Raw genomic sequence first — 12,813 nt, 5'->3', positions numbered from 1 at the left:
CACTGAAGATTCTAGGGAAGAATTTTTAGATTTTTATCTTGTGCATTTTAAATAAAGTTTTATTGCTGTGTTTCTTTTATAGCATTTATCTAGTAATAAATGTGATCTTAACATCTAAGAAAATAAAGCTAATATTTCTGTTTTATGTCCAGTAATTCAATTCCTCAAAACAAATGACTATGATAATAGCCCATAAAATTAAAAGTTTGACTAATTTAGTTATCTGGAAACCAGAAAGTTATACAAAGGTTTCTGAGTGACTGAAATTATCCACAGACTGGTGACTATGATGTTATATTTAACTATTTAGGAAACTCTTAGCTCTTCTTCATATTTTAATTTGCATGAAATTCTGACAACATAGGTTCTTTGATTTGTGAAAACCTGCTTGACTAAAGGGAAAAAGAAGGCTACCATGAGGTCAGGTATAGTTGCAGCAAAAATGACAGCTCTAAAACAATACAGAGAACTATTAAAGTTCAGAACAGTACAATAATTTGGTGCGCATTGCGATTTTATAGAAACATAGGAAATAGTTAAAAATATAAAATTACATGTTATTTTTTGAGCAGGAAAAGCAGTAATGCATTCAAAATGATTGTTGTTTTCTAAATTTAGTTCTAACAATTAAAGGGATAATTTGCCCATGAGTACTCAATTACCTGGGGACATTATTTGTATGAAAGTATCCATTTCTGGGTAACTATGAGTAAGTGAGAAGTTCCTCTCATATGGCATCTTTTGCATCCTAAGAACATCCATGTGAGGCAGAAGTGTGTAGGGATGATTAAATTGGCCTCAAAGAGAACAGTGTGTTTTCCTCATTTGCCCAAATAGTGATTGAGTAGACTGAAATTATAACCCATCGTTATTTACCCTAGACCTGAGGATGACTTGAAAAAGCCCCATATGTATAACATATTTTATTATTTATTCTTATTCTTGGGACCAGCCCCATGAAAAGCAATTGGAATCTATTTGCCTTCATTTTCAAACTTTAGTTGATTGGCTAGTTTCCAGCACACTGTATTTGGGCATGTTTATGTCATGATTTGCCTACAGTAGTACTTCTTACTGATTTTTCTCTGTTGAATTTATTGCACCCTGACAAAAACTAAATCTATCCCAAATTTTAATGCAAAAGTTCTTTTAAAAATTTTTTCTGGTATGCAAGTGGTCATTTTTTAAGGCCAGAATTACCTTGATTGATTACAGAATTAGGATATGTTTTAAAACCTTTGACACTTTAGACAAATTGAGGCTATCGCCATGCATATTAAGTGTGTATGCTTTTTCAAATGGATCTTTTAAAATACAGTGCATGAATAGATCTTTGGAATAGTCTGTAACATAAGTGGCTGAGTCTAGTTTTGTAAGCTGTTATAGTTATCTTGGGTAAAAGTACTTTAGTAAATTCAAGACGTTCCTTGCCAACCTAATGCCAAGAAGCTCAGCCCTTATTGAAATTGAGAACTTGTAGATACCTAAAACCATTTCTATATCCGTGGACATAGGACTAACAGCTCATTTATTTTCATTAACTTTAGAAGCAAGAGCTTAAGTAAATAGATAAGGTTGATAAATATCTTTGAACACAAGCATAAATCCCTGCAAACTAAAGTGTTAAGTTACTGAATGTTTGGAGTTGATTATATCATAATGGCTTCAACACTGTAATATCCAGACAATCTTTAAGCTTAGGCATATTTCTCTTAAGGGAGTGTAATGGCTAGAAGGCACTAGAAAAGACTTAGTTGTTGAATACCTTCTAAGAAAAATTGATTTGCATACATAGAAAAGGGATTCATGAATATTTTCCTCTCATTTTCAGGCCACAGTATTATAAAATAATTGAGGAGTGTGTTTCACAGATAGTGCTGCACTGCAGTGGCATGGATCCAGATTTCAAGTACAGGCAAAGATTAGACATTGATTTAACTCATCTAATAGGTATGTAATATATTCCTTACTATCCTTTGATTGTATTTTATATTTTCTTTATAACAGGCACTATTATTACTGCTATTCATACATATCTGGTAAATCAGTGTGTCCCTGGGTACTCAAATACTGCAATTGTTAATTATGATAATCATAAAAGTTCTGCCTCTGTGACTGGATATATTAACCAGTTTAACAAGTTTTAACACTGCTGAATTCAGGTTAAACTCAGTGTCCCACAAAAAGCCATTGTATGATTATAGATGAATGCCTTACTATTTAGAAGCATGACTATGAAATCTTTTAACTCATTTTATACTGGCACCTTAGTGGTTTTGTAGAAATCATATGTACAATAGGGTCTCATTAGTATTATGTTATTAGTGTTCACATTTGAGAAAAGAAATAGGTTTATTTCAGTAACTTGGGACCTTTTAAGCCAATCAAATAGATCAATTTATATTTTCATGGACCTCTGGCTGAGGAAAGAATTTGAGGTGATCATATTCATCTCCTTGGATTGCTGAGGAAATGACCTTATATCATCCTAGACTGGTAGTTAGCAATACTTTCTGGACAATCTCTGAAGGATGATGTGAAGCTTCCCTTGTGAAATGTGCTAGGCTATCTGTCCTTACAGTTAAGCAGTTTTATTTATACCTAATCGAAATCACTATTGCTAAGGTTCAGCCATGAACTCATTTGTCTTGTCTTTAAAGAAAGAAAACAATAGCTATGAATGCCAATTGTATATTATTTTTCACTCCTTAAGCACAGGGCAAACTCACAGTAATATGCAAAGATGGATACCTTATTATTATTTATGTATCATTCTTTTCTGTTTTGAAACATAATATGCACTTATGACGTGACACTTTATGAAAGTATCGAGATACAGAAAATCAAAAAAATGTAAAATCTGCACAGACAGAAACACATGAAACTCTCCCAGCAACACCCGTAAGCTGAGCAAGTTGAAACTTGCACAGGTGAATTAGAAAGGTCATTGTCAAAAGAAAAAAAAGGAAAAAAAAAAGTAAAGGACATTGTTGGTTGTGTTTCTTGGAAGTGAAATAATGGACCATAATACAGTCTGTCTCAAAACTTTTGTAGTGACCTACATATAGGTATTCTACAGATTTATACAGTGATAAACTACCATTATTGCTCTCTTTTCAGCTCAGTACCTTTCCTTATAGCTCTTTATTATCCATCCACTTGTGTATGTGCTAATTTTTCATGGAACATTATGATAATTTTTTTCAGTTAACCTTCAAAATGTGACTTTTAATGTCTGTATAATATTCCATTTTCTGTAATATCATAATCACCATAATCAGTCCTCTGTTATTGTACATCTAGATTAATTTTGGGTTTTCACAATATAAATGAATCTGCTTTGAACATTCTTGTATATAAATGTTTGGCTTTTTTCTTATTTCCTTGGGATTGATTTCTTTCTATAAGTGAGGGTATGAACTTTCATAGGCCAAATGCTTTTCAGAAAGCTTGTGCCAATTTATGTTACCTGGCAGTGAATGTAAATGCCAGCCTCACTGCATATTTTTCACTGAGCTTGCTAAACTTACTAGTTTATATTTTGTTGAGGGAGTCACAGTCATAAGAGACTGTGTCCAAATATATGTATTGACTTATAGTCCATTATAGACTGTAGTTGGCACACATGTTCATTCTGTTGTTGATTTTGGCTACCTTATTCAGTGTTCAACAGATATTTGTGTACTGTGTGTCAGGTACTTATGATCGTATACTATTAATCAAAAGCATAGGTGTTGAGGAGAGACGAAGTCATCAGTTGAGACAGAATAGTCAGTATTGTAAACCCATTATGATCTCATCCATATGTCATCTACGTGATTGTGAACAAATCATTGAATTTTCTAGGTTTCAGTTTGAATTCTAAAAGCAAATAAGTCCAATGTATGAGTAGTTCCTACTATTTTAAGTTCAAAATGCTTTTTGAGAACCTGATGAATGCTATCAAACTTTCATTATATCACACACAGATTCATACACACTAAAATTATCAGGGCTTCAAGAACTTCTAGGAAATCGGTGGATCTCTATTTTGAGATTCCTTAGACCTAAAGAGATTAGAGGCTCTTCTGATTTCACAGTTCTATAAGTATCTTTCATAAATCAGATCATATCAGATCTCTGCCTAAAACTCTCCAATGCTTTCTCATTGAAATTTTAATCAGAATCATTACCAACCATGGCTAGGACAGCACAGGTATTTCCCATCTTTGACCCCATCATTTACCACTTTCCTCCTTGGTTGCTTTGCTCCAGCCTCTCATTATTTTAATAAAAAGGCAGTTTGTAATAAATTTGACATAAGAAAAACTGCCTATATGTAAAGTATACAACTTGGTAATTTTGGTATTTCTATGTACACTTAAGACCATCGTCAAAGTCAAGATACTAAACATCTATATCACCCCTGAATGTATCTGCATTCTCTTTTCCATCCCTTCTTCCCATGACTCCCATCCTGAGACAGCTACTGATCTCTCTCTTACTATGTCCATTTTATTTATAGTTTCTCTTATTAGTTTCCCTACATAAAATTTTATATAAACAGACACATATAGCATGTATTCTCTTTTTGTCTTCTTTCATTCAACATAGTTATTTTGAGATGCATTCATGTTGTAATACACATGTATTCATTCCTTTTTACTGCTGAGCAGTATTCCAGTATATTGATATAGCACTATTTGTTTATACCTTCTCTTGTTGACCATTATTTGAGTTCTTTCCACTTTTTGGCTATTATAAATGTTCTGTGAACATTCTCCCTTAAGTCTGGGTACAGATATATGTTTTTATTTCTTTTGGGTAAGTAGGTGTGGAACCGCTAGATACAGAATAGAGTTGTATGTAATAATGAGAGATATAGTGTTACCAAAAGAGCCTTTTCACACATTTGTATTCTGAAATGTTTGATTGGACTTGAAAAGTTTCAAGTTTATTTCCTTATGTATATGATACATTTTGCCGCAGATCAGAAGTAAAATCTTTCACTAGAAATTCTGAATTAATGAATGCCAATCTATCCCTCCAGCTTCTTAAAAAATGCCATTTTGAATCTTAATAATCTTAAACATTAAGTCTTTGCCACATCTACATCAATAATAAACTGTAAAAATATTTTTGAAGGGTATATCATTGTAAAAGTTGGAAAATAATTGAATATCCTTAAGTAATAATGTAATCAAAAATACAGAGTGGACATAAAGTTTGTGCACAATTTAAAGTTACAACTATTATAAATTGTACATGAACTTGATGTCCACCCTATTTTTATGGATGCTTGGTTTTGTACCTCAATAATACTATCACTGAATTCAGTTTTTATGCTAAAGAAACAAAATGTGGTAACTTATATTTTACTTGTAGTATAGGTTAATTTCCCTTTAATAGCAATTGGCATAAAAATGATAGTCTGCATAGTAGAATTATAGGCTGGTAACCATCTAATCACTTTTGGTCAATCTTAATAGATTCTTGTGTGAACAAGGCAAAAGTTGAAGAAAGTGAACAAAAAGCAGTGGAGTTTTCAAAGAAGGTAAGGCTTATAAAATAGTAGCCATAATTATTAAATTAATAATTTAATCATAGAACATATTCTACCTTGTTTCTTTATGTCAGTATTTATAGATGTTGTTTTATTTATTGAGTATTTTATATTTCTGGATACAGATATAACCACAGAATATTGATTTATTTTCTAATAAGATTGCTACTATTTCCTCCTCATCACCTTTAATCCATTATGGAAGAAAAACACTAGCTATATTATACTAAATGATACATGAAATAAAATTAGGTTACTGAAGGAGTATAGTTAGAAGCAATCAACCAAAATAAATCCCCCCATTGCTTCCCCATAGTTCTTACTTGCAGTAGGTAGCTCTTTGGAGAATTGACATATTTAGGGGGTCTTATCTGTTATGACCTTTAAAGTCAGTGCTGTTGATAGCAAGGGAATGTTGCAATGTTCTTCCCCTTCCCCTTCTTCTCCCCCTCGTCCTTCTTCCCCTCCTCCTTCTCCCCCTTCCACTTCTCCTCCTCCACTTCTCTCCCCTTCCTCTCCCTCTCTGCCTTTCTGCTTAGACTTAGCTTCTTTGAATTTTGTAATTACTACTTTTAAGATGATGTTGCTACTTGATAAAGGCTTGGTGGAATCTGAGGTACCCCTTTCTCTCAGTGTTAATATCTTATATAAATACCTTCAAGTAAATGACAGCTTTTTGACTATCTTAATTTGATTTATATCTAAGATTGTCCTTTACCTTTTTTCATGAAAGTATATCTACAGTTTTATTAGCTTCTACCAAAAGTTTCGTTCTTTCATTCTAGATCCTGTTAAGCATTAGTATAATATTTCTCTCCTATTGGGTAAAGGGAGAAAGATAGAAGCACACATCTAAAAACTCGCTAGTTTTCAGCCTTCTGACAGCAAGATAAAGTGGTTACATATTGCTGTCTCTTCAAAGTTATGACTTACCTTGGAGATTAGATAATCACTTTTGCTATCACTCTAGAAATTATCGAGTATTACTGAAGTTACTTCAGGGCATCTAAAGAAATATCTTTGCTCTTTCAGTTACTAGAATAGATTTTAAGAGCTTGAGCATAAAATGTTTGTGTGAAGCTGTCATTTTTATTGGAGAAAGAAAATGCATGCTTTCTGATTAATAGACTTTTATATTTCTAATTTTATTGTTTTAAGTAGCATATTTAAAATTCCCTTTGAAAATCTCAGACTCTCCTTAATTTTGGGCTGAGACCGTGATTAGATACCACAAGACTAGAGCAAATTGTGATTATCTGTCTGGGAAAGTTTTATGTAAGTGTATATTATGGGAAAAGGAGTCTTGAAATAACAGATGAGAAATTCAGCTTTTGATGCTAGTCTCATCACCAGCATTTAGAATGAAAAAATATATATAGTGTTCCAGTAGTTAGCTACATGCATTCTCTTGTTCTGAGTCATTTTAAGAGGCAGTATAAAGTCACTTTTAAGAATGTGTTAGATTGTGAGGCATCTCAGTTTTCCACTAATTAGCTCTGCCTTTAAGTAAGCCACTTGCTTGGATCCTAGTTTCTTCATCATTAAAAAGAGAGGATACGATTAACGGACTTGGAAGACAACCTCTTCCAGCTCAGATATTTCAGGCTTCTGTGATTCCTATTCTGTGTATTTACAGATAAACATAATTTTAAATTCAAATCAGAAACATCATGTGCCTCTCTTCAAATGTACCAACAATCCATTTATAAAGGGAAGATATTACATACAGTGTGCTTATGTAGACACCAGGTTTGAGAAGCACACAGAAGATGCTGACTTTGGGAGTGGGAATGGGAGTATAGATTTAGAGAAATCGTAACACGTATGGTAGTGAAGGCGGGCAAGGTCACATTGGAGGAAATCCATCTTAGTCAACTAGGATAACAAGGTCATTGACTGAAGAATCTATGGATCCTTCACTCTTAGGATGTGGGATGAGTTTGAAATTTAAAGAGATTAGAAAAAATTTGGACCAGCTTCTGTGGAACATTTTCCAGCAACTCCAGTAGAGATACATTACTAAGTGGTATTTCAGGTTTGACCCAAACACTATTATTACCTAGTGTGCTTACGTGCTCTTTCTTTAGACATAGATCAGAATGGCGTTTTATCATTTTCAAAGGTCAAATCTACTATAAGGATGAATATTTATTAACCGTGAACATACATTAGTATTGTTCCACAAACGCTAAAGACAACTCTGGGCAGTAAGATATATCACTTTTAGAAACAGAACTAATATTGTGGGAATAATGTATAGACTTCTAAAATGACTTGAGGTGACATTGACAATAAAAGGCAAATAAAATGTTCTGTAGCTGGACTTTGGCAGTGTTCACTGTAAATAGGCAGGCTGATTTGTGCCTGCTTTAAGCCCTGTCCAAGGAAAAGGCTGGGGCAGGATGCGGCAAATGAAGATTCACCATTCAGGCATGCTCTTTGGCTTAGCACACCATATATTAACTTTCCATTTTCCTTCTTCTAACATGTTGTACAAGAGTTTTGTTTAACTGTTTGAAGGAGAAAGCTGTCACAGCATTTATCATTCTACCATCAGAGTTTTTGGAGTACCACTTTTTGGATGCTAGGCAACTAAGGCTGCAATAGAAATATTCCAGTTGGTATTAATGTACAATCATTTAAACATTCTCAAAGTGTAATCTCGTTTCAAGATTAAATATACTTAAAGAATGGAAATTGCTTGATGGCATATTTTTGGATTTCCTCCTCTTAATCATTAAACTAAATGAGGTGAAATATTTAAAAAATTATTCTAAAATTGAGTTTTCAATAAAAAATAATACAAATATGCATTATGTAAAGGCAGACTTCTCAGTCAACTTTTTGTATTTTTTTTTTTGACACAGAGTCTGACTTGGTGGCCCTTGGTAGAGTGCTGTAGCATCTAGCTCATAGCAACCTCAGACTTTTGGGCTCAAGCGATTCTCTTACTTCAGCCTCCTGCGTAGCTTGGACTACCGACACCCACCACAAAGCCCAGCTATTTTTAGAGACAAGGTCTTGCTCTTGCTCAGGCTGGTCTTGAACCCATGAGCTCAGGCAATCCACCTGCCTCAGCCTCCCAGAGTGCTAAGATTACAGGGGTGAGCCACTGTACCTAGCCTGAACGTAGGGTTGTATTTTTTTCAGAAGTGAAAATGGGTTTGTTTACCTTGGGTAGGGAGCATATTTCCTCTTTATTCCTACCATTACCACCAGCAATTTCCTATCCCCACATGGGTACTTAATTGGCATGAAAATAATCAAGAGTTCTGATTTTCTGAATGCTCTGGGAATTCAGCTAAGCAACAATCATTCCACTTAATACATAATATTACTTAAAGCTTTCTCAAAACTATAGTATTAACTGTACATTTATGGTGGTGATCATTGCAGTTCGATGAAGAATTCACAGCTCGACAGGAAGCCCAAGCTGAGCTTCAAAAGAAAGAAGAAAAAATCAAAGAACTTGAAACAGAAATCCAGCAACTTCGAACCCAGGTAATGAAAGAAGATATAGACTTTGTGTCATGTCAGTGAGTTCAATGGTAGACAATTACCTTGTTAGATAGAAGGAAAAATGTCACCAGAAGGAGACTTTTTGGCACTTTCACATTTTAGTTGAAATAACCGTACCGATTTGATTTTTCAGGACAATAAATCATTTTAATGTTTGGAAAAAAAATAAGGCATTAGTTGTTCAAACTGGTCTGGCCCTGAGTATTTTTTAACAGAATATATTACACAGGCAAGACTGTTTTTGAGATGAAATTTTTATGATAACTTGAAAAATTGGGTGCACGGTATTTTCTTTTAAAAAGAGTATAGAAATGCTCATTAGTTGTAATTATCCCAATAGCTTCTTGGTATCTCTTTAAATCAAAAATAAAATCCATTTTAAAATCTATAAACTTTACATTTCTGCCTATGTTCCCTATAATGACATCCTCCCATATACATTTAAATTCTTAATTAGGGTATCTAGACTTTAGAACTGATTAAATAAGTACTCTTCTAGAATGAAGAGTCTTTTTTTTTAAGCTAGAGTCTCACTCTGCCACCCTGGGGTTGAGGGTCCTGACATCATCATAGCTCATAGTAACCTCAAACTCTTAGGCTCAGGCGTTCAATCCTCTTGCCTCAGTTTCCCAAGTAGCTAGGACTACAGGCGCCCCCCCCCCCAATACCTGGCTAATTTTTCTATTTTAGTAGAGATGGAGTCTCACTCTTGCTCAGGCTGGTCTCAAACTTCTGAGCTCAAGGAATCTACCCACCTTGGCTTCCCAGAGTGCTATGATTGCATGTATGAGCCACCACACTCGGCCAAATGAAGAGTCTTAAATGAATATTAAGCAATTGCAATTGACGTCTTAACATAGTAGGTGCTCAGTAGGTGTTTGTTGATTGACTGGATCTGTTTCTATCAGTCTATTGAAAATCTACCTCAGAAGTTACTAGTCAACTCCAAAGTACCGAATGTGGTGGCTTTTCCCTACCCTTAGCTTGCCTTAGTTGATACTTTTTTTTTTTTTCACTGAATATCTCTTTCTCTCTCGTCTCATTTCTTTTCTACATGATTGAGAATTCAGTTTTGTTTGATTGAGAATTCTTTATTGTTTCTTCCCCAGATGGTAACATTCTGCAATGCTTGTCCTCTGCTCTTCTTCTCACTATATATCCTTGCTCTTATATCCTGTTCAGTATCATACATTCAAATACCACCTTTTAATAGGTGTCAGTTCTCTTTGGTTTACCTTCTATGTCCAGCTAGCCCCATAGGAAGTTCCTACTGAATATTGAAATCAAATCCAGAGTTTGTGTTCTCTCTTTCTTCAAACAAGCTTGGTGTCCATTCTTAAGTTTTACTACCATTTTTTAACATGATGAAGCTAGAGTTTTCTTTCCTTTTTCCCTGCCTCACCTCCTGACAAATTAAACTAGTCACTGTTTTATGTCTGTTCTTTCTGTGACTTGACTCCCACTCCCGGCCCACCCCTTGCATCAAAATCTTGAACCCCTCAGTTTCACTCTCTCATTACATCTTCCCTGGACTATTACAATTGTTTTCAAACTTTTCTCTTGCCTATCGTCTCTTCCTCTTCAGATTCATCCTTTATGTCAGTGACAAATTAATCTTCCTAAAACACTGCCCTGATTATTGTCACTCCAGGCTTTAATATGTTCAATGGTTGCCTGTTGCAGTCAGGATTAAATAAAATCTCCTTACCAGGAATTTTAAGGCCGTCTGGCTTGGGCTTCCTTATCTCCCCTTTGCAGCCTAGGCTATGATTACTCCCCTAACTAGAGCCTCTGTTGCACCTAAGTCACCTTTCCTCCCTTCGCATTCGGAACTTACTGTCTCCACAATTTCCTTCGCCAGCGTTTGCCAGATATTAGTTACAGAGATGCTAATAGGTTTTTCATAAGGAAAGCATGCTATAGTCCAATAAATTGGGTACACATGAAACTCTTCTCTTGGAGATTCTTAATACTCATTAGCATATTAAAGGGTCTAAGATGTTTTTACATTGAAGAAACTTGTCTGCCTCATTTTCATATAGCTTTCTCAGACTCATTTGATGACAGCCACCTTTACCTCAGAATACCTATTAACACCTCCTGGAAATAGTGTTTTCATCCAGCTTAGTTGAACAATGTTGTCATGTCAAGGGGGAGAAATTCCCTCCCTTGCTCATCTGTGCTCATGAAACATACCCTTTAAGAAGCTCAGTAAGAGATCCTTTGGGAAGGCTTCACCAAAAATTCCACTGGGGAATTTCTCTGAATATTTGTATCACTTTTTTAGACCATCCATATGATATTTGTTTGTATGCCTGATCTATTTCTTCTAGTCAGGCATAGATAGCTTGATGACAATGTATTTCTTATTCTTATTCACGGCCCTACTGCACGTAGCACAGGGTCTTACAACTTAGTGAGTAGCTGCTTATTTATTGCTAAATTAACTGTAAAAGTGCAGTAACACAATACTCTCTAGTGCCCCCCAAAAGGTGTCAAGAATTCAATTTTCATTTGCCATAATCAATTCACAATACTATGTTACAACCTTATTTAATTATTCAATCCTAATTGTTCACAGGAGAGAAGTAAAGACTGATATGATTTGATTTTTAAAGACTGGTGGCATTTAATATAAACATTTGAGATTCTTTATTAAATTTATAAATATATATTTAACCAAGTAAAATCATATTTTAAATAATAGCATTTTGTGACTATACAAGTTTCATAACAGATATCTATACAGGCAAAGAAATTGATGTTTGCAAATGGATGTTAATTTTATTTTCTATTAATAAAAATGAGGCACATGTTTTGCCTTTCAAAGTATATAAAAATACATTAATTCACAAACATGTAGGATAAATTGCTAATTTCTTGGACTTTTCATTTTTCCCCACCATTTCTTTGATGTCAATCAAGACTGTAAATGTCAAACTGTTTTCTGTGTTTTTTTCTGCATTAAAAATAAAAGAATTTTAAGTATTTTAATCCTGTCTTTAATTCTTCCTAACCTCAGAGAGGATTACATTCCAGGAGAAGATTGTCATTTATTAAACATAGAAGCACTTTAGTTGTATATGTGGGTATGCCAACTTAAGCATTCATTTATGTGAATAAAATATTTGTTTAGTGTGGAGTGAATATTATGGGAAACATTTCTATGATTACATATACTTATGTAATGTTATGAGTGTTAACTTTTAATAGTTTGTACATAGGTCAGTCCTTTAAAACATTTATTATTCCAAAAATATGCTTCAACCTATTTATTTTGTTATGATATTTCTAACTTCAGTTAATGCAAATAGTCCAGGTAGAAAATTCATGTAAAGGTAAGAGGACTTTCTCCCAAAATCAAAATTACACTCCACCAAGAAATTTCATTAGTTTTAAACCTTACATTCAGTTAATCTAATGTCAAATCTTGATTACAAAACATGTCTGTTCATTGGTACTGTTTTTTTAGGAGTGTTTATAATGAACAGATGCAATTTTATATTCATTTATTTACAAAAGTGTTCCATTGCAATCAGCAGAGGTTTAAAGAAATGAGTGCAGATTAATCATACAAAAAGAAGACAATATGAAATGCAATGTGCTCCTTTGTCTGTTATCCATTGTCACTGGAAAATGAGCTTGAAGTTACTTTCTTTTTTTTTTTTTTTTTTTTTTTGAGACAGAGCCTCAAGCTATCCCCCTGGGTAGAGTGCCGTGGCATTACAGCTCACAGCACCCTCCAACTCCTG

General features: G+C 34.1%; 1 protein-coding gene across 2 annotated transcripts in view; it reads left to right on the top strand.

Moving 5' to 3' along the window:
• DIAPH2 (diaphanous related formin 2) overlaps positions 1–12,813 on the top strand; it is a 909,107-nt gene that overhangs the window by 266,132 nt on the left and 630,162 nt on the right. For both annotated transcript variants that reach the window (XM_003799864.3, XM_023519127.1), the window contains exons 13-15: positions 1,832–1,950; positions 5,469–5,533; positions 8,939–9,043. In XM_003799864.3, the coding sequence (XP_003799912.1) occupies positions 1,832–1,950; positions 5,469–5,533; positions 8,939–9,043 (289 nt within the window). The remainder of the gene's footprint in view (positions 1–1,831; positions 1,951–5,468; positions 5,534–8,938; positions 9,044–12,813) is intronic.

This window comes from Otolemur garnettii, unplaced genomic scaffold, assembly GCF_000181295.1.
Source record: "Otolemur garnettii isolate 467f Iridium unplaced genomic scaffold, OtoGar3 scaffold00157, whole genome shotgun sequence".
In the NCBI taxonomy this organism is placed as follows: domain Eukaryota; kingdom Metazoa; phylum Chordata; class Mammalia; order Primates; family Galagidae; genus Otolemur; species Otolemur garnettii.
This window is presented reverse-complemented; position numbering and strand designations above follow the sequence as displayed.